General features: G+C 44.8%; 1 protein-coding gene across 9 annotated transcripts in view; it reads left to right on the plus strand.

Moving 5' to 3' along the window:
- Nucleotides 1-821: 821 nt before the first annotated feature.
- Nucleotides 822-22,853, plus strand: part of KMT2A (lysine methyltransferase 2A) — a 77,125-nt gene continuing 55,093 nt past the window's right edge. For 6 of the 9 annotated variants that reach the window (XM_073903818.1, XM_073903820.1, XM_073903824.1 and 3 more), the window contains exons 1-2: nt 822-1,276; nt 3,371-3,469. In XM_073903818.1, coding sequence (XP_073759919.1) covers nt 842-1,276; nt 3,371-3,469 — 534 coding nt within the window. In that variant the 5' untranslated portion in view covers nt 822-841. The remainder of the gene's footprint in view (nt 1,277-3,370; nt 3,470-22,853) is intronic. The other 3 variants (XM_073903822.1, XM_073903823.1, XM_073903826.1) reach the window with 1 other exon arrangement.

The following is a 22,853-nucleotide window of genomic DNA, read 5'->3' on the forward strand; positions in this document are numbered from 1 at the left end:
AAAGGGCACGAGAGCCAGAGGTTCCTCAGCTCCGAGTGCACAGTAGGGCGAGGAGGTGGCGGGAGACCTGCCACTTGCTGTGTGCATTTTGGAGAGAGCTCCAGCATGAAAATGGGAGGGGCTCTCTTTTTTTTTTAATTTTTAAAGCGCGTTCAATGAGGGCCTTTCTATTTTGCATATAGTAAACTGGGCAACGCTTCCGTTTTGCATATGGCACAATAAGGGCCCTTTTATTCTAGAAGCGTTAAATGAGGGCTAACCCATCTTGTATCCGTGCCTCGAGGCAGAGAAGGCTCACTCGTCCCCGACCCGGCAGCCGCGCTATACTGGAAGCTGCTCTCCCGGGCGGTTCGATTCCCAGCGCATCCCGGGAACGTGTGTAATCGGCCTCTCGGCTCTCGAGGCTGCAGGCGGCCGGGCTCCCTCCGCCTCCATCCTCCCCGTAGCCCTCGCCCCCCTCCCCCTCTCCCCGGAACCCGCGCTCCGCGTCGGGCTCCTGGGCTTCCTTCCCCCCTCCTTTTCCCCAGCAATGCCGCTCCCGGAGGGCGGGGCATGCACTTATCCAGGTTGCGGGGCGGGCGGGCGGGCGGGCGGCGGCGGCCCGGGCCTCGGCCTGGCGGAGCCGCGGCCCGGCGTCGGGAGCGTAGGCCCGAGCCCGCTATACAGATTGCCGGGCGGGCGGCCGCGGCCCGGCGCTCTGCATAGCGGCCGGCCGGGTGCAGGCCTTCGGGCGGCGCCGAGCGGCTCAGGCAGGTTCCGGGGCCCTGGGCCCCCCCCTCCGCCTCCCCGCCCCCCTGTGTTGTCGCCTCTCCCTCTCGCTGCTTCACTTCACGGGGCGAACATGGCGCACAGCTGTCGGTGGCGCTTCCCCGCCCGACCCGGGACCACCGGGGGCGGCGGCGGCGGGGGGCGCCGGGGCCTGGGGGGCGCCCCGCGGCAACGCGTCCCGGCCCTGCTGCTTCCCCCCGGGCCCCCGGTCGGCGGCGGCGGCCCCGGGGCGCCCCCCTCCCCCCCGGCTGTGGCGGCCGCGGCGGCGGCGGCGGCGGGAAGCAGCGGGGCTGGGGTTCCAGGGGGAGCGGCCGCCGCCTCAGCAGCCTCTTCGTCGTCCGCCTCGTCTTCGTCTTCGTCATCGTCCTCAGCCTCCTCTGGGCCGGCCCTGCTCCGGGTGGGCCCGGGCTTCGACGCGGCGCTGCAGGTCTCGGCCGCCATCGGCACCAACCTGCGCCGGTTCCGGGCTGTGTTTGGGGAGAGCGGCGGGGGAGGCGGCAGCGGAGAGGTAAGGGGGCGAGGAACCCCCAGGTCCGGGGTCTCGACCCTCTGCGGAGCCCCCCTCCCCTCCCCCATCCGGGATTGTGGAGCATCCCAATTCCGGGACCCTCCTGGAGTCCCCGACCCGGGGCGAACGGCCCTCCCATCTCGGGACCCCGTACATGGGTGCAGACCCGCAGGCGCCCCCACCCCGGGGTTTGGACCCATCTGGCTAAGGGCGTTTGCCCCCCCCTTCATTCCCCTGACCCTTCCCCAAATCCCTTGGCACAGACCCCTCGCCGGGGTTTCCCATCCCGGGACTGAACCCCTCCTCCCTTTCACAGATTACCTCATCCGAGCAAGATTCCTCCCTCCCTCCCTCCTAGAGACCTGATCCCGCCACATCCCCGCCTCCCTCTCTGGGCAGATGTTTTACTCTTGGGGCAGTTTTCCTCTTGGGCATCTCTCGGGTGATGGCCTCATCCAGGGCCACGTTCTTCTCCTACCCCTTGGGGACCGATGTCCCTTCCAGCACCTTGTTTCCGAAAACCTGATGAACCCTCGCCCCATCCCCGGGCCAGGTCCCTGCACTACCAGCCACTCCCCCTTCCTTCACCTCCACCCTCCGTCCTCCACCCCCCACCCCACGCAGCTAGAGCCTCCCTCCTCCTCCTTCCTTACCCCGCCGGGAAAAATCTACTTTCCTCTCCACCTTGCCTCCCTTCCCCTCCTTTCCCTCTGAAGATAACGGTGATCTCTCCTCGTCCAGCCGTCTGTTTCCCCCATTTTACAGAGCTACAGTTTCTAGCCTGCTGGTAGCCGGGAATTACTCTACCTTCACTCCACCCTTTCCCTCCTTTAGAATGAAGGATTAGTGGCATCTTTGGGAGGAAAATAGTCCACTGTCCCCTAGGCGCAGAGAGGAGCAGCTTTCCACCATTCCCCCTGGAGAGGAGGCAGTCTTTTCCTCCAGCTCTGGGGAAGGGGGCCCCTGCGAGGGGAGGTGTTTGTGGGGGGACTTGGGCAGCATCCTCCCAGGGGAAGCAGCTGCTCTCCTACCCCACCCACTGCGCCTGAGAGCACGCAGTCTCCAACCCTAGCTCCCTCCCGCCCTTCTCTTCTCCGTCATTTCACTATTGATCCACCTTTTCCTAGGCCAATCCTGGGGCTTGGAAGGGGTGGGGGAAGCAGGGTTGGGGTGAGGAGAGTAGATAAGGGACAGTTTTACTTTATTATGCTGGTGGTGGTGGTTGCTTTTGGTTGGGAGAAGGGGGGGGCTATGAAGCAAAGTTATTCCTTAGAAGGAGGAGTTAGGGTTATCTCTCTGATTCTTATAGGGGGACCCGAGGTGGATGAAGGGGTCAAGAGCTTTGCTTCTTCCCCATTAGTACCGGGGCGGGAATGGGGATGCCTTGATGAGCATCATTCAGCCCCCACCAGCAAAAAGGAAAGTTGCCCTGGGAAGGGAAGTTGAGTTCAGGTTCAGCCAGTGGCGTTGCGCATTTGTTTTCCATTGGATGCAGAAGGGGGAGTTTGAATTGTAGGGGAGGGGGGAGAATGAGATGCGGGATTCTAGGAGGAGGAAGAGCAGCTGCTAGGGGCTGAAGCGGAGGGCGGGGTAGGGGGTTGCTGCTCTGGAGTGCTCTTGATTGAAACAGAAAGGGAAAGATAACAACCAGCCGTTTCCTGCGTGCTCTGCCGTTGGTCCCGGGCAAACCCCTTGTCCCCTATTGTGCCCTGCACCCCTCTAGATATACGGAAAGATCCTGGGAAGAAGGGGAGGGAGGAGGTCCCAGAGACCCTGGCCCCTCCTTTCAAGGAGCTGGCATTTTTTAGTTGTTAGTCTTCCTGCCTCCTTTTTAAAATCGTTTCTAAGGCAGCCTGATCGGGAGACTGACAACAACCCGCCTTCTGACAGAGCAGGGAGGACATGATGGGGGCGTGTTCCTTGCTCTGTAGCTAGCTAGCCGCGGCGGCCCTCTTCCCAGCCTCGCTCTGCTCTCTCCACCTCCTTTTCCCAGCCTTCAGAAGGCAGCTGCAGGCAGCAGGGTTGATTGAGACTATTTATTGGTTGCTGTAGATTATTATTTTTTTTTGAAAGGCCAATTCTGTATTTTTTAAGCTAACAACACAGATCCCATGTAGTTGGAGAACCAAAGGCCTCATACATGACAAAAAGACTGAACCGTTCAGGTTACTTGCATGGAGTTGGTGCTTAAATGTGAGTTGATTTTGCTTTTTTAAAAGATACAGCAGCAAAAAAAAAAAAAAAAAAAAGACTTACTGACATTTCATTTACCTGCTTATTTTTGAAATTGAGACTTGCCTGGTTATATGTAGCATTTTAGCCCCATGTATATTTGAGTATAATAAGAAAGTCTGTATTAGGAGGAGTTAGTCTATTTTAAGGGGATCCTGAGAAGTATTTTCTTCTTGTTTAGCATGCTTATGTATTTTGTATCAAGGGACGAAGTGTTCACATTCCAAATGTTGTTATCACATATTCAAAAGCAAAGTTTTATGCTGACAGCTTGCAATCGTAGCTTTTCAAGAGACTGGTTAGAAAGAGAGCCACCTGGATTCAGGGACCTAATGTCTGGGCACCAGAATATTTTATCTGTTGGTCTTTGACAAATCACCTTTAAAGTTTTAATCAGGTGCTAACACTTCCTTATCCACCAGCATTATATTGCTGAGCAGTGGTATATGTAGTGCCAAGCCTGTTAAGGAACTGCAGTTACTTCACATAAGATTAGATTAATAGGTTGTTGTTTTAAGACTTTTGCCTGAACATACTTTAGTCTGAGAAGAGTGGTTGACTCCTTACATTCAACTTCATTATTTTTTCTGAATTGGGTTTGAATGAGCTGTTGTTCCATTGGTAAGCTTTTTATGTGATAGTTGGAGGCAATCTGGTATGGGTTGATAAGTGCTAACGCATAGTATGGCTTAGGACTAAATCACTTCCTAGTGATTGGATCCTTTGACCTGGTAGTTTTCAGTGTAGAAACCAAGCATTTTGTTACAGAGTCTCACAAATCAATGATAAGGTTCCAAAAGGGAAGTTCAGCGTTCCCCTGGGCTGACATACTTAACAGAATTCTAAAGATTGTTTCTCAGAATTCACTCACAGATCTGTATCAAGGCTTGTCTGGATTCATGAAGAAATGGTTTTGTGACCTAAAATGAGTCTAGCCTCTTTAAATTCTGGTTTGCTTTAAGTGAATAATGACTGTAACTTGTCTGTGATGAAACGGAAGTTAATACTTAGAGAACTAGTAAGTTCAGGTGGTTGAAAGGTGATAGAACTTCCAGATCACATCCCTGTTTAAAATCCTTTAGCCATGGGAGACTTGTCCTTCACTGCCACCGGTCCCCAACTTCCCTTGGACTGTATATCTCTGGGTAACAGCTACATGTAAGAGTTCTTTATGACCAAATTCTGCCAGAGTGGAATTATTTTTAAAAAATATGTAGGTGTTGCTGGTCTCCTCTATATGGGCTTTTTGTCTGACAGTCAGGAAGTAGAATTTAAGTTTGATTTTACTGAGCTCAGTAGGAATTCACAGAGGTCTGCTGCTTCATCTGCCCTTTCCCCTCCATATTGTCCCACTTTTCTGAGGATTGTCTCAGGTAATGTTAATGCCACCATACTTTGCCATCTAAATAAACATGGTACAGCATCCTCTCTGTTGACTAGAATTTGAGCTGTTTTTAATATAAACCCTGCAAGTGGTTTATATATCAGCAACTAGTCTGTTTATTAATTCCATAATCCACTTACCTTCCTTACCACCTCATAAAATGTTAAAAGCAAAATTTCCACCCAGATCATAAAGTGGCACATTTTAAGTAGTTATAAATTGAAACTGAATGACAACATTGGTGTCTATTTGTTTTCATTTGAAATGGCAGTTTAGTTGAGGTAGACTAAGGCACACTCTTGGTTGGGCCTAGAAAAGATGATGTTCCTGTAGGCAGAAGGTAGTTGGAGAGTATCTGTGATTTTGTTTCTTTGTTTTGTTTTGGATGTTCACTGGGCATATGTACCAAGAGGGGGAGTTGTTCTTTCATGGCCTTAACAGCTAATCCTGAGCTTGACAGAGGGAAAATGAAGCAGAGAACACAAGGGGAATAGAAGAAGCCTCAGAGTGGAAGTTAGTAGACAAGGGCTCTCCATGCACTCATCTCTCTCACTGACCAGTTATGGGACCTTGGGCAGTTCACTTTTAACCTTGAATATCTGATCTGTAAAATGAAAAGGTCGGACTAAATATTAGCTCATGAATCTTTTCTGCTCCAGGATTCTGATTCTTTTCTATTATATAATTTTTTTGGTCAGGTCAGAACTTCTTATTCTGTGTTTGTTTGTTTGTTTGTTTATTAAAGATTTTATTTATTTGACAGAGAGAGGCACAGCGAGAGAGGGAACACAAGCGGGGGGAGTGGGAGAGGGAGAAGCAGGCTTCCCGCCGAAGCAGGGAGCCCGATGAGGGGCTCGATCCCAGGACCCTGGGACCATGACCTGAGCCGAAGGCAGATGCTTAACGACTGAGCCACCCAGGCGCCCCTCTGCGTTTATTTAGAGAGTCAGAGTCAGTGAGCCTATTTGGTAATTTTTAATATTAGTCTGTACATTTGCCCATTTAATCGGCATAATTGTTGGGAAGAAAAATTTCAACTTAGTGGGAAAGTTTTCATTGTATGGACAAAATATAAGGACTGAAGTGTATGGAAAAAGTTCTTTGCTGGAATTGACCAATTTCATTTATAAGAAAAGTGAAGATCAGATTTTAAATACAAATCATTATCTTGTGTTGAGAGGCCCTCTTGTTTGGCTAAGTTTGTTTCATGTTTTCCATGTCGTAGATTCCTGACTGCAAAAGGGAAGTTATTTTCAGTCTAGGTGGTGTATTCCTTTAAGTGTGTGAGCTTTTAAATGAAAAGAAAAATACTGTGCATTAATGAATTTCTAAATCCAAAGTGACAGTACCTATGTTGCAGGGAGCAGCTGGTAATAGGCTCTGAAATGTAGGACTTTGGTTTATACTGAGCATCAGAAATGTAGTGTTTAGAACTTTTCTTCATTCTCACTGAGAACCATATGACGTCCCCATCTATTCCTTCCATTTGATTGTCTTAAGGCACAGTGCTCCCGTAGGAAACCATCATTCACAAAATAGTGATTTGCCTTCTGATTAGAAGTTGAGAAGAGAAAATACTCCCATCTTGACTCCATTTCCGTATCTTTGCTCACCTTAAAGCTGTCCTGTAGAGCCTGTGTGCAGATACCCATTGCCTCCCTTGCCCTGTAGCTAGAGGGGGTGGCGAGGGTACTTTGCTTGCTCTGAGGCATAACACTCTGCAGTGCCTCTCCCTCTTTTGGAGACTCACTGTTTTAATTGTAGGTCTCCTAATTAAGATCTCTTTGTGCCTGCCCACATTCCACTAGTGTTGGCACAGGACTTCAGTCTCCTTCTAGCACTTAACTTGAAGGCCTTCGGTAGGGCCTTTTGTGAATATCTTGTCTTTCTATTCTTCCTCTGCCAAGGTGGAGAGCCCAGTGGCGTAGACCTTTGAGAAAGAGGGAAGCTAGGTGACTGTCACTACTTTGGGAGGAATTTACTCCAGGATTGCCGGGATGGGAACCTCTGTTGTCTGCATATGTTATTTTCAGGGATTAAGGAAGGTTAAATTATTAATGAGTTTGACATACCTACCTGTGCTTTTTAATCAGATTTTTAACCCCGTGGGCACTAGTAGGAAAGAGCTTGCCGTTAAAAAGTACTTGTTTGGGTCTTACCTAGATTGGTTTAAAGTTTGATAAATACAGTTTTATCGTGGATTAAATCACAGACTCATGATTTTTGTAAACTGGTAGGTTGTGAAGATAATCAAATGAAATTATTGATAGCTCCTGAATTGTATCAGATTTTAAAACATAGACCGAGTGAACGTTAACTTTGAGATTTGAATGAACTTTTTTCATTAGAAAAGACTTCGGGAGGTTCTAGAAATTATTGAGTTAATTAGGAATACTCTTGTAGGTTCCAGTTTTTGTTGCGAAGTTTGGGAATTGGCTAGGCTTCTAGAGTAGTTTCAGAAGAAGGGAGAATAATTTCACTCAGTTTCCAGTATACTAATGCTCAAAAAGCAGCCTATCCTTTAATGGATCTAAATGCGGCATGCTAGAGGAAATGCAGTCTTTATTAGGAAAAAGGAATCTTAAATCCTTCACCTGGCCCCAGATGGTTTCATTGATCACATCAGTATGAGGCAGGCAGACAAAGGGCTACTTTTTTGTTGTTATTGTCATGTCATTGGTTGTGAAGAAAGCCTGAAAGAAGGAAGTACAGGATCTTTATGGCATGCATTAAATAAAGCTGGAGGCCTGCGCTCTTATACCTGAGTGGGTGGTTTTATGGCCTAATTCTCTAATTGCTGGCATTTATGACAGTGTGGATGCTACTGGCCCTATGGCCGAAGGTGGATTATGTTGGGAATAGGGAGAGAAAAGGGGTCCTTTTGTTGGCCTTTTCATTCCCCCCCCCATAAGATCTCCGAGAAGGCCCCGAGGAAATGCAGACTCTTGAACTGAGGGAATGATATCCCATAAAATGGTTCTTTATGTTTTTAAAAAGGATGAGCTGCTTTTCTTGACCTATCCAAAGAAATCCATACCACCACTGTTAAATATTTCAGTGAGCTTTGTACCTTGTCAGGTTACACACCAGGGGAAGCTGACCCATGAGGCTGTAGCCACTGCCAGACGGTTGCTTTTTAAAGACCAAGGCATTTGAAAGATGAATTTTGTCGTGTGATTTGTAGTTGTTTGGGATGATATAAGTCCCCTTGTAGGATTCGTACAAAACTTCTTAGGGGCCAAACTTGGCTTCACTTTTTAGATGTTGGACATCTTTAATGAGCTTTAGTTTTGAAGATATAGAGATAGAAATGTAAGAGTTAGTTGACAGTTTTCTGCACTGGCTATGAAAATTCCCCTTCCTTTGAAATGAGTAGTTGTTTTTCTATTTGACAAATAGACTGAAGGGATTTCCCCAGAAAACTTACCTTTAATTATCAGGACAGCAATGCTTTGTGTCCCACCAGTGGGGCAGATCTCTTCCACTGGCATTTATCTCTAGAGTTGGAGTTTCTTTCATATATTTTATCTCTTGCATTTTTGTTGTTATGTTTGGTTGGAATGCTTGGGTGTAGATATTTCGATGTCTTTCAGCAGCCAGAGCCATGAACCTCTCTAACATGGGAACTGTTTTAGCCAGATCCAACCCTTATGATCAGGTGCTTTGCTGAGGCATCATTATCTCGTTCTCCTTTTGCAGCATCAAAGTAACTGTGGCTTTCTGTCTTGAGTTAGGAGAGTAATATTACTTGTGAGGAGTGTTGTTGGAGAACATTTTTTTCAGTACCTCTCCTTTGTGCTATCTCGGTTTTGAAAACTGAGGAGAAGTTAATCACAAATATCTCTACAATACATATCTACACCCAGAGGAATAAATATTTACACATGTCTGAATTCAACTTCTGTCCATCCATGAGTATTGACTAATTTTTAGATCAAATGCAAACATACAACCTTGTTCCTAGATTATTGCCTTTAATTATAAGCAGTAAAACCATGTGGATAACATCTCTTTAAGCTCAGCTAATGAGGAAATCCTTTTGTAATCTCTCGGGCCAGGATTTTTTATTTGTGCATATATAAATACCTTTATAAAGGACGGGGAGAATCTCATTATCTAATCTGTAATAGTGTGAGATAGTACAGCACAGTAATTAAGAGCTGTTAAGACCACGGGCTCTGGATTTAGACTGCCTGGGTTCAAACCGTTGCTCCCCCGTTTATTAGCTGGATGACCTTGGAAAAGTTTCTTAACCTCTCCATGGTTCAGTTTCTGCATTTGTAAATTAGCAGTAATCAAGCTTTGTAAAATTATTGTGAGGCTTAATTGAAATTATGCATGCAAAGTACTTAGCAATTTGCCTGGTACATAAGAATCCCTAATTATTATTAGAACTCAAAGTTTGAAAGGCCATGAGGGCTATAATATTTTTTTCCCATCAGGATAACTGGGTTTTATTACTCTGATGTATACATGTATATGCGGACACATACCTACCTATGTGAGAGCTATAATCTTGACTTTAGAATGTTCTTGATTTGGGTCTGGCTGTCAAGTTCATTTGTAAGCTAGGCATAACCAAACTGAAGGCCAGCTATGCATCTCGGCAACAGGGGATACCATTGGTGTCCAATGAGAACATAGTTAGAGGTAAGGCCGAAAAGGGAGAAGAGAGAACAAGACGGTAAATAGGCAGGTAGGACACTGAGGAATTCAGTGCCTCCAGGAGTTGCATAGTTACCAGGCCAAGGCAGCTGTGTTGGGCTTGCTACTCTTGGTCTCGATAACTGGTGTCCCTTACCTTTTTATGTATGAGTCTAAGTACTCAGGGATCCTTTGCAATGATTCTGAAGCTCTTCATGGTCCTCGGCCCCCAGGTTCAGCTCCATTCGTCTGTACTTGGTAACTAGTTGACATTTGCTCTCAAGTGTCAGCACAGGAAGAATTAAGTGTTGGTCTACAGAGATCAACACAATTAATAATTTAATTATAGAAGAAATGCTAAGTTGTAGGTTACAGTTCCTGGGGGTTGGAACTTAGCTTGAGAAATAAAAAAGAACCACAAGTAGAATAGTCAAAAACAGATTAAAGTTTAAGAATAACCAGTAGAGGGTAGTACGCTTAAGGAAGAAACATACGGTTCTGCTTTATCTCTCTTAAAAAAAAAGGTTTGCTGAAATACCGAACACACCTCATCGTTTACAGATGAAGAAACTGAGGCACAGGCAGGCTATAGATAGTTTGCCTGAAGTCATGGCGAGTAAGCGGCAGAGCTAGAATTCAAATCTAAACCCGTGTCCATTGGAAAACTCATGCATACTCTGTCGCTCTCTTTACCTCTTTTCTCTGCGCACTCTCCAGTCAATTTGTGAGGCTTGTCTGTGATACTATTGCAGTGTTTAATCTGGCCCTGCTGTTCTGTTTTTACCATCCTACTTGAAATTTCCATTACCTTTGCATGGATTATTACCATAATCTCCTAACCGGTCTCCCTGCCTTCCTTTTCACTGTATAAAGTGTTGCCAGTGGTTTTCTTAAATATAGATCTGATTATGTCACTTTATTCCTAAAACCCTCTGCCTCCTCGCTAAACATAAAATAAGATTTAAAATTCTCAGCCCTCCATAATCTAGCTGGCCTACATTTCCACATTTTGAGCATTATCTCCTGAACTCACATTCTCACTTCTGTGCTTCGGCCATGTTGGATTACCAGCCTAGTAGATGTTCTCCATGGGCTGTGTGTACCTGCCTTTATACTTTTGCTAACGCCTCTCCTTTGCCTTAAAGTCTTCCCCATCTTGTCCTGCCTCTGGCTCATTCATCTTTCATGGCTCAGCTCCATCCCCAGATCCCACCTCTTAGAAGCTTTTACAGATACCACTGCTAGTGGAAACTCAACTTCTCCTTCCCCGTTTTCTTACTGTACTTAATACCTACCTTTAACGAGTTTACTCCAGGTTACCTTATAGTGTAAATATGTTTTTAGCTTATTTTTAGAGAAAGAGCGTGCATGCGAGCAGGAAGGGGCAGAGGGACAGAGAGAATCCCAAGCAGGCTTCATGCCTGGCATGGAGCCCGACATGAGGCTCCATCTCACGACCCTGAGATCATGACCTGAGCCAAAATCAAGAGTTGGATGCTTAACCGACTGAGCCAACCAGGCGCCCCTGCTGTAAATACCTTTGATTATGTCTGTCTTCCCCCATTAGATTGTGATTTCCTTAAGACTTGGACCATTTCTAAGTCACCGTTTGTGTTTTATATTGTTTATAGTGGTGACTTTCCATATAGAAGGTGATCAGTGAATATCTGTTGAATTGAAAATTTGATACACATACAACTTTTAGGAATATCTTGCAAGGACAGCGTTACCGAAGCTGTTATGTTGTACAAGACTTATTAGCAGGGGGCGCCTGGGTGGCTCAGATGGTTAAGCGTCTGCCTTTGGCTCAGGTCATGATCCCAGAGTCCTGGGATCGAGTCCCACATCGGGCTCCCTGCTCTTTGGGAGCCTGCTTCTCCCTCTGCCTCTCTCTCTCTCTCTCTCTGTCTCTCATGAATAAATAAATAAAATCTTAAAAAAAAAAAAGACTTATTAGCAGGATAATTGTGAGTGATTCTTTAAAAATAGTGAACCAGGGCTCCTGGGTGGCTCAGTGGGGTTAAGCATCCATCCGACTCTTGATTTCAGCTCAGGTCATAATCTCAGGGTCATGAGATCGAGTGCTCCGTCAGCTCCCCACCTGGGCATGGAGCCTGCTTGCGATTTTCTCTCTCACTGTCCCTCTGTCCCACATCCCCCATGTTTGAAAAAAAAAATGTAAACCAATTCAAGTGTGGCAGAGGAACATCTAAGAGCCATCAGAGGACATTTCTGTAATAGTACTGAGTGGGGTTTTACAAGTGATGTTGAGGTGTCCTGACAGGATACCATCGTCTTTTATGTAGATAATGCCAGCGCTGACCATCCCCTTACTTGAGTGTTGTTTCCATTTCTAGGTTCCTCAACTTAAAGGGGATGAGGAGACGTTGGAGGCGGTTCTGAGGAGACTCAAAAGATGATTATATGATTGGAAGTCAGTCCTGTGAGGAAAGGTTGGGAGAATGAAAGGTTAAGAGGCAATTTAATAACTCTTCCAAAGACATAAAAGGGTCCATTATTAGAAATGGTAACCAGCTGTTTCCCAGCCCCACGGGTCCGAGAGTAAGAGAAAATAGGTCTACACTGAAGCAAAGGATAGTTACATAAAGAACTCGTTACTAATGATGTTTGTCATAGTGATGGTTGAAAAGGTTGCCAGAATAACGTTATCATCGTCTCTGGAGGTGAATTTTTAAAGTGGTGTCCTGCCTGTATATGTATAAAATGACCTCTCGAGCTACCCTCTCATTCTGGGAATCAAAAAGTGTATTTTCATTCAGATCCTAGAGGGTGTGGATCATGTTTTGTACTTCTTAATATTCCCCCAGGGGTCCTGGGGCCCTACTGGCTCCTTAAGTATTTGACTTGAATTGTCAATTTGTGGCAATAATTAACTTTCAGTAGTAAGCTCCAGAGAAATGTCTTTATGAAATGATATTATAGTAGTTTTATAGGAGAATAAAAATGTAGTAAATGGAGCTAAGAGAGAAATCTTAACATCAAGAAAAACCGGGGAAAACAGTAGGTATGGTCTTACTGGGGAAACAAATAAGTGTTTGTAGCTTTTATGTCCATTTTCAGTTGTGGTTTAAAGAGATGTGCTGCAGAATATCCCTTGGTAGGGTTATCACTGCTTGTGGACATATTATAAGTGCTTTGTAAATCCTTTCCAATCTAATACAAGCTTGCTTCATGTGAATGAGGATTACAAAGGCCTCTGACCCTTGGCTTTTGAGGCTCTGTGGAGGGCTTGCATCACTCAGAATGAAACCTTCTTAGATATGTTGGGTTGCAGAAAGCATTTCCTGTAGAGTCAGAATGAAAACTGTGAATTGGGATTATTCATATAGATCACCAAGAGTCTGGGCAGAGCTGATACTAACACCGGCTCTTTTTCCTACCAACTGGTAGTTCCAAAACCTTGATTGAGTTATTGACACTTCAGGACTGCTGAACTTAGTACTGGAATTATATATAAATGCCTTCCTTTAGGTGAAGTGATACGAGATTTATTTAAGGTTATGTACATATAATGAATTTTCTAAATTTCATATAGTACATGCCATCCACTCTTTTTTTTTTTAATTTTATTTATTCATTTGCGAGAGAGACAGAGAACAAGCAGGGGGAGAGGCAGAGCGAGAGGGAGAAGCAGACTCCCTGCTGAGCAAGGAGCCCGATGCAGGACTCGATCCCAGGACCCTGGGATCATGACTGAGCCGAAAGCAGACGCCTAACCATCTGAGCCACCCAGGCGCCCCAAATGCCGTCCACTCTTAACCAATCTCATTAAATGACTGGAGTTAAAAGGTAGCTCGATTTTTGCAGGAATTCTGCAAGTGGTGGTAAATTCAAGGGTGGTTGAAAATTGTAAAATTGGGTGTCACTTAAGAAACTCTGGGAATTGGAAATATAAGAGATTCATGCTTTTCCTGGAACTTTTTTTTTTTTTTAAAGATTTTATTTATTTATTTTAGAGAGAGAGAGCAGAAGCCGGTTTGGGGGGGGCAGGGAGGAGCAGAGGGAGAGGGGGAGAGAGAATCCCTGCGGAGCCCCTCCATCCCATGACCTTGAGATCATGACCTGAACCGAAATCAAGAGTCAGACGCTTAACCGACTGAGCCACCCAGGCACCCCTTTTCCTGGAACTTTTAATTGCTAGTCATACAGGTTTAAATTTGGAAAGGAAATGAATATGAAGGCAAATAATAATTGTCATGTTTCTGTATTCTACTTGAGAGACTCTAGAGGTGGAGTAATAAAAAAAATACCAGGGACTTTTTTTTTTTTTAATAGGTTAATGCCACATAATGTGGGCTTCTCAGAATGTGATGGCAAACTTCCAAATATGATGATGTGGTAGTCAGGAGAGTCAGTTGGTTTTTCAAGATATTAACACAAAACTTCCCAACTCTTACATTGAACATTAATTCCTGAAAAATATTAGGTCAAAATGATGTTGGCTGACTTGGTAGCTTTGTTGTTTTGCCAAGGAGAGTGTTCACTTTTGTCATCTAACTTCACGTTGCTCCTTCAGAAAACTGACTTTACTGAACGGTAACCCTATTTACCTTCAGAAAGAAGGAAGTTGTGAAAACCTCGTGTTACTGGAGTTGCTCTTGGTCATTCAGCAGCGCATCTGCCCTCTCAAGGAAAGATGCACCCTACCTTTTGTACCAAGATAGGACCAAAAAGCTGGAAGAAGAAAGTTGAAATTTTGTAGTAGAATCTTGTAATCGAATGAGCATATAACTCAAAATGAAGTTAACTACTTAAAGTTGGCATATGGGGGACCCAAACCTCTCGTAATAAAAAGAACCATCTCTGAAAACAATGTTGGTGTTTGTTGGCTTAATTTTTCCATCCTATTCAAATGGATCTGGCCATGTTGTGGTACTTTCCTGTTAAACAGAGAATAAGCCCTGTGAATGGTGATGATTAACTTAATTTCTATAGTATATCAGGCTTATTTCTTCTGCTTCAGACTTGGAACCTAGGAGTCTGGAGATACACCTTTCTTGATTTGTTTTGGTTTGGTTTTTTAATATCCTGTGAAATAATTTGGGGCATTGCCAAGAATCTGTATAGCTTACTATCTGATGTAGTGTATTCATTTGCTGTCTTTTCTTTTCTTTTTTCTTTTCTTTTCTTTTCTTTTCTTTTCTTTTCTTTTCTTTTCTTTTCTTTTCTTTTCTTTCACCAGTGAGCTACTTTATGAGATGGGTGGGGTTCACCTGCCTCATTTGCTTGGCTGTTTTGAGCATCTTTGCTTTTTGCCCTTGTTGACATGGAATGAGGATGAAGAGTACTACTTCTTTCTCTAATGACAAACTGGGTAATATTTCTGTTTCTCAGGTGGCAGTTGCTAGGTAGAATTGAATTAAATATTTGAAAACTGAACTTCATTCTTGTGTGGGTGAAAATTTTACCAGCTGTTATTACTGAACAAGAGTGTATTATTGGCTTTGCACTCTTTAATCCTAGGTGACTTTTTTGCGTTAACATTTCTCAATATCAGGCAGAGATCATATTTAAAACAGTTTATTTTATTTTTTTAAAGATTTTTTTATTTGGGACAGAGAGAGCACGAGCAGTGGGGAGGGGCAGAGGGAGAGGGAGAAGGAGACGCCCCGCTGAGCAGGGAGCCCAATATGGGGCTTGATCCCAGGACCCTGGGACCATGACCCTGAGCCAAAGGCAGATGCTTAACCGATGGAGCCACCCAGGTGCCCCTAAAACAGTTTAAATCTCTTCCTAGCTGTTATATATTCAAATAACCACTATTCTCTTTAATGTACCAATAACAAGAGAAAATTTGGCGTTGGCCATACCCCTGACAATCTTTTGACAAGAGACTATGATGTTAGTTCAGTAACTGCATACGTTTCTTGGTAGTTGCTTTCAGAAATCATCTTGGCTTAGGAAGTTTGTCTCTTAATGTCTGTGTATTTGACTATGCTTGAGTATATTATATTTCTCCCTTCTCTCCTTCTCTCCTTCTAATTATTGTTGTATTCCACTTTTTGGAAATGAGTTAGACGTCACTATATTTTCTTCCATTACAAATGATAAAAAAGTACTTGCAATGAGGCTCACCTTCCCCCTAAGTGACATTCATAAATGTATCACTGTACACATAAGAAATGGAGAGAGATTGGAAAATCTAAATCATTTTTTAAAAGATTTTATTTATTTTACAGAAAGAGAGAGAGCACACATGCGAGCAAGTGGAGGAACAGAGAGGGAGGGAGAGGGAAAGAGAATCTGAAGTAGACTTCTCACTGAGCTCAATCTCATGACCTGAGCCAAAACCAAGTCGGATGCTTAACCAACTGTGCACCCAAGCGTCCTTCTAATTCATTTTTCAAAAAACATCTTTTATGTACCAGACAGATGATCAAGTACTGGGGCACTAGCAATGAACAAGTCCCTTCTCTCATGGAACTTACTATCTAACTTCTTTTTCCTGAGCTCTGCTTAAAATATAGCGTGAATATAAGTACTAAAATTATAATACTTTGCAAGATACTTTGGAAATTGGTCATTTGAAGGTTGAAGTTCTCACAACTAATATTAACAGAATTGTCCTTGGGAGCAGTTCAGGTGTGTTCTTCATTTACTGATTTACTGATTTTTTTTTTTTAAGATTTTATTTATTTATTTGACAGACACACAGCGAGAGAGGGAACACAAGCAGGGGGAGTGGGAGAGGGAGAAGCAGGCTTCCCCACGTAGCAGGGAGCCCGATGCGGGGCTCGATCCCAGGACCCTGGGACCATGACCTGAGTCGAAGGCAGACACTTAACGACTGAGCCACCCAGGCGCCCCTGATTTACTGATTCTTGAGTCAGCTATACCAAGTGTAATATGTGGATCGAGATAATTTAAATATTCTTAAGATTTTTAATAGCTTTTCCCTTCCTGTTAAAAGGGAACTTAAGTACTACCACACCCTCTGCCACCTTCTACAGTCAAAGAAGTACCACTCTCTTCTTATACTCTGGATTCCATCCCTCTCATCTCCTCAGGGTTGTTCCTGCAATTATCACCTCTCTCCTGAATCCACAGTTTTTGTCTCACATCTGGATTGGTCTCATTAACATATAAAACTGATAATTTTTTTTAAGATTTTAATTAATTTTAAGTAAACTCCATGCCTGATGTGGAGCTCAAACTTAGGACCCCGAGATCCAGAGCCCCATGTCTACTGACTGAGCCAGCCAGATGCACCTCAATATCTTAATATAATCCTTCTTGAAAAAAAGTGGGGGGCACCTGGGTGGCTCAGATGGTTGGGCGTCTGCCTTCGGCTCGGGTCATGGCCCTGGGGTCCTGGGATCGAGTCCCGCATCGGGCTCCCTGCTCCTTGGGAGCCTGCTTCTCCCTCTGCCTCTCTCTCTCTCTCTGTCTCTCATGAATAAATAAAAAAAAAGAAAGAAAGAAAGAAAGAAACCTTGACCTCATGTCCTCCTCCAGCGACTACCCAGTTCTCGGTTCCTTCTCACAGCAAAACTCCTTGTAAGTGCTGTGTGTCATTGCTGTCCACTTCCTCACCTCACTCTCCTCAGCCACTGCAGCTGGGCTTTCTCCCCCTGGTTCCTCTGAAATAGCTCTTGTCAGAGTCCTCACGGAGCTCAGTCTCGCCACATTGAATAGATAATTCTTGGTCCTCATCCTGTTAAACCTCTGGGCAGCATTGAATCGGCTGACCACTCCCTTCTTGAAACATTTCTTTTCTTGGATTCTGTAACACTAAGTTCCCCTGCTCTTTTCTGAAGTCATTGGCCATGAACTTTCAGTATTCCATATGGCTTCCCCCCTCTGCTTCACTTTTCTGAATGTTGGGGTTGTCTAGGAGGCCGCCTTTGGCTACACCCTCCTCCTAGGTGGTCTCACCCAGGCCTCGTCTACATGCCCAGGGACGACCGAGTTTTTGTCTCTAACTCTGACTACTTCTTGGAGTACCAGGGTTATATGACGAAATGTCTATTTGGCATTTCCATTTGGGTAATACTAATAGGAGTAGTTAGCATTTATTGTTTATTACGGGCTAGGCAGTATTCTCAGTACCTTACATCGATTATCTTACCTAATCTTGACCACTCTCTGAGGTAGCCACTACTATTCCCAGGCAACAAAACAGGTACACATTGAAGCACTTGGATATCTAATGTGTCTGACATTTAACATAGCCAAAAAATCTTGATTTCCTCTTTTCTCTGTGTTTGGGAATGACTCTGCCATTTACCCAATAGCTCAGGCCTAAAATTTAAGAGTTACCTCTGATTTCTCTCTTTTATTCATATCCCAAGTAACCCATCAGCAAATTTTCTGTGCTACCTCCAAAATACCTTAAATCCAACTTCTCATTTCTACCACCCAAACCCGACTTACCCGTTATAATCTTTTCACTGGACTATTCCATCATCTCCTTGCTTGTGTTCTTACCTCACTAAAGCTTGTTCTTCACACAGGAACTATGTGCTCCAAGTGTAAACGAGTCAAATCTTATTACTCCCTCTCGTTAAATCTGTCAGTGGCACTAGCCTCACCCTCCGCCCCCCCTGCCGGAATAAATCCGCATTCCTTCCTGTGGCCGTCAAAACCATACAGGCTCTGGCCTCTGGTCAGGTCTGCTTCTCTGGCACCATCTCTTCTCATTCTCTCATTCTGCTACAGAGCCAGGCCGGCCTTTTGGTCTGCCGTACATGCCAGGCTTATGGCTGTCTCTGGGGCTTTGCACTTTCTATCAAGCAAGAATACTGCTCCACCTGGATCTCTCTGTTTGTTTGTTTGTTTTTTTAAGATTTTATTTATTTATTTGACAGAGAGACAGCGAGAAAGGGAACACAAGCAGGGGGAGTGGGAGAGGGAGAAGCAGGCCTCCCGCGGAGCAGGGAGCCCGATGCGGGGCTCCATCCCAGGACCCTGGGACCATGACCTGAGCCGAAGGCAGACACTTAAATGACTGAGCCACCCAGGCGCCCCTCCACCTGATCTTTATATGTCTGTCTTTTTCTCATCATTTAGGGCTAAGCCAGGGTTCAGCAAGTTTTTTCTGCAAAGGGCCAAATGGTCTCTGTTGTAACACCCACTTTTGCTGTAGTGTAGTGCATCGGCAGTGCTAGTACATAAACGGATGAGCATGGAGGTGTCCCAATAAAACTTTATGTACACTGAAATTTGAGTTCCATATAATTTTCATGTGTACGAAATATTCTTTTTTTTTTCCTCCAACCATTTAAAGACGTTAAAAACCATTCTTAGCTCATGGACTGAACAAAAACAGGTGGCAGACCAGATTTAGCCAGTGACCCATAGTTTGCCAGTCCTTGGTGAACCATCACTTTAGAGAAGCTTTTCCTGACCACTGAAAATAACCCCCACAGCTAACTCCCATCGATCCTATTGCCTTGGTCTCTTTATTTATTTGTTGTATGTTTATTTTCTGTCTCCACTAAATTGTAGCCGCATGGGGCAGGAATTTCATCAGTGTATCTTTAGAGTCTAAAACAGTGCCTAGCCGTTCCCAGTAAATATTTGCTGAGTGAATGAATGCCAGTCCCATTCAAATCATGGCTGTAGACTGCTATCTGGTCTCCCTTTATTCAGTCTCTCCTACTCTAATTGTGTGTGTGTGTGTGTGCGTGTACACCTTTTCCAGAGTAAACTTCAGAGTTACGCCTTTTCTACATCTGAGAACCAATGGTAGCTCCTTGCTGTTTATTGTATCAGCTTTGACCATACCATCCTAGAATTAACAAGGTTCTGATGCTTCATTTGTCTCTTATCTTGAGCCTGCTGTGGCTACCCTTTCCCAACCAGATCAGTTTTTACTAATACTTACATCTGATTTTCTCCCCATTACTGTGGGGAGAAATAATCCTTCCATTTATTTTCTTTGTTTTTTAAGATTTATTTATTTGAAGGGCGCCTGGGTGGCTCAGTCGTTAAGTGTCTCCCTTCGGTTCGGGTCATGGTCCCAGGATTCTGGGATTGAGCCCTGCGTTGGGCTCCCTGCTCAGCAGGAAGCCTGCTTCTCCCTCTCCCACTCCCCCTGCTTGCGTTCCCTCCTTCACTGTCTCTCTCTCTGTCAAATAAATAAATAAAATCTTAAAAAAGAGAGAGATTTATTTATTTGAGAGAATGCTTGTGTGAGTGGGGGAGGGGCAGAGGGAGAGAATAATCTAGCAGACCCCACCGTCCCCCCCCCCCCCCACCAAGCGCAGAGCCCCATGCAGGGGCCGACCCCACGACCCATGAGATCATGACCCCAGCTGAAGCCAAGAGTCCGATGCCCAACAGACTGAGCTTCCCAGGCACCCCATCCCATTTATTAATTACCCATTGTCCGTGATACATGTCCTGCAGAACTGTGTTCTTAAAAACTTTTGTAGGTTATAAGCCTCTTTGAGAGAAGCTGGAGAAATCTGTTGTGTTTCTCATCTGACAGATGCCTATGTAAACGAAGTTTTGCCTGTACTTCCAGAGAAATTTCTCAGCTTACTCCTGCCCATGAATTTCTTTGACTAAATCCTTGCTTAACCCTTTTCCTAAAAGAAGAGAATTTCCCTCCGTTGTGCTTTGTATTCATTCCTTCCCAGGACTGATGCATCCTCCCAGTGCTTTTTCCATTTATTACTGCTTTGCTTTTGAGGATTTACAGTCTCTTTTCTGCTGCTGTGTTCCCCTTTGGCATATAAACATACTGTACTCAAGAAATAATCCTCCCAAGCTGGTCTTTCCCTGCCTTGTGCCCTATCTCTTGTTTCCCACATAACTGAGTTTTTTCAAAAGATGAGGCTATACTCATTTCCATTTTGTCACTTTTTTTTTTAAGATTTTATTTATTTGGGCGCCTGGGTGGCTCAGTCGTTAAGCGTCTGCCTTCAGCTCTGGTCATGGTCCCAGGGTCCCGGGATCGAGCCCCGCATCGGGCTCCCTGCTCGGCAGGAAGCCTGCTTCTCCCTCTCCCACTCCTCATGCTTGTATTCCCTCTCTCGCTGTCTCTATCAAATAAATAAAATCTTTTTTTTTTATTTTTTTTTTAAGATTTTTTTTATTTATTTATTTGAGAGAAAGAATGAGAGATAAAGAGCACAAGAGGGAAGAGGGTCAGAGGGAGAAGCAGGCCCCCCGCCGGGCAGGGAGCCCGATGTGGGACTCGATCCCAGGACTCCAGGATCATGACCTGAGCCGAAGGCAGTTGCTTAACCAACTGAGCCACCCAGGCGCCCCATAAGTAAAATCTTTAAAAAAGAAAAGATTTTATTTATTTAGTTATTGTAGAGAGAGAGTGTGTGCATGCCTGTGTGAGTGGCGAGGGTGGTGGGGGAGGGCAGGAGAGGGTAAGAATCTCAAACGGACTCCCTGCTGAGCACAGAGCCTGATGGGGGGGCTTCATCTCACGACCCTGAGATCACGACCTGAGCCAAAAGCTAGAGTCAGAGGCTCAACTGACAGCCACCCAGGCGCCCCCCATTTTGTCACTTTCTAATCACATCTCCACCCACTGCAGTTTGGCTCCTCCTGCTTCTAACACTGCATTAAAGTTGGCTGTGTTAAGGTTAGGGGTGACCTCCCAATTTTGTTCTCCCACTGTACAAGCTTCGGCCCTTACCCAACTTGACCATCCCTTGCTATATATTCCTTCCCTTGACTATTGTGAGCCTACCACTCATGACCTTCCTCTTGGCCATTCCATCTTCATCTCCGTCCTTGGCTTTCACCTTTATGTTGTGAAGTGTAGGTATTCTATAGGCATCTGCCATTGACCCTCCTTTTCTCTCATTATTCTGTCCTTGGGTGGTTGCTTGCATTTATACGTACACTTTCATCATTCATATGTGTGTGTGTATGTAAATATTTTTTTCATGGAATCACATGTGTTTTCTCCAGATCATTATCCTGTCTTACAGCTTGGATGGACATTTCAAATTCAGTTATCTAAAGTGATCTCCCTTCCCACTTCTATAAACCTTTCTTCTTTCTGTATTCCCAATCTTGGTAAATATCGCCACAAACCTAATCAACCTAGGCCAAACACCTGCAAGTTTTTATTGATTCTTTCTATTGCCTTAACCCTTCATATCAAAACTTTGTCCATTTGCTTCCTGTCTGCGGAATCTGCCCTTTTCCCCCAATCCCCAGTGTTGCTGCTGTCATTTTACAACTTTTCCTGCCTATGGTTGTAAAGGCAATCTCTGCTTACCCACTGCTATCATAGTGATCTTTTGGAACATATAAATCTAGGGCGCCTGGGTGGCTCAGTCGTTAAGCGTCTGCCTTCGGCTCAGGTCATGATCCCAGGGTCCTGGGATCGAGCCCGGCATCGGGCTCCCTGCTCCGCGGGAGGCCTGCTTCCCCCTCTCCCATTCCCCCTGCTTGTGTTCCCTCTCTCGCTGTCTATCTCTGTCAAATAAATAAATGAAATCTTTTAAAAAAAAGAAAAAATAAATCTAATCATGCCTCCGCCCGCCTGAAAGCATTGTGGACGAGCTGTAGAGCCTTCGGGATGAGGCCCGCTCGTCCCTGAAGATCAACTTCAAACTCATGAAGGCATTTAACACCTTTCATGACCTGCCTCTGTCTTTTTTATCCCCCTTCAGCATCATACGCCCCTTTCCCACCCACATTGGCTGGGGCCTCAGCCGTCCTACACTGTTGTTTCACGCCATGTACTCTTGTCCGTCTGTGCCTTTGTTTGTACTGTTCTCTCCCTGACCCTGATTTCTCATCCTTCAAAAGTTAGATTAAGTTTTCGTCCTTTCTGTAATGGCCTTCCTGACCCTTTCTCCTTCATTGTGTCTGTCTTTCTGCTGTGCCGCTGTATTCATTCCATTAGCACATGTATTCCTCCAGCATGGCAGGCAACACACTTGTATTCCATTAATTTAATCATCTATTTTTTTAAATGATTATTTATTTATTTATTTATTTATTTATTTACTTATTTGAAAGAAAGAGAGAGAGCACACAGAGGGAGAGGGAAAAGCAGATTCCCTGAGGAGCAGGGATCGCGATGTGGGGCTCGATCCCAGGACCCTGAGATCATGACCTGAGCTGAAGGCAGATGCTTAACCGACTGAGCCACCCAGGCACCCACTCTCACAGCATTCTTAAAAAGAAGAATCATTTTGTTTAATTCTTTGGAATCCACCAGTATTTTCTACTACAGTGCTATTACCACAGTAGCTACTTAGCTACTTAATGTTTTATAAACAATTGTGTTTCTTTTATTTTCATTTTACAAACATTTCTTGAGTGCCAAGTTTGTGCCAGTTACGGGGAATAAAAAAATGAGTACACTGTCCCTAT

This window comes from Callorhinus ursinus, unplaced genomic scaffold (assembly GCF_003265705.2).
Source record: "Callorhinus ursinus isolate GAN/ISIS: 27379988/994484 unplaced genomic scaffold, GSC_fseal_2.0 scaffold19, whole genome shotgun sequence".
NCBI classification, from domain to species: domain Eukaryota; kingdom Metazoa; phylum Chordata; class Mammalia; order Carnivora; family Otariidae; genus Callorhinus; species Callorhinus ursinus.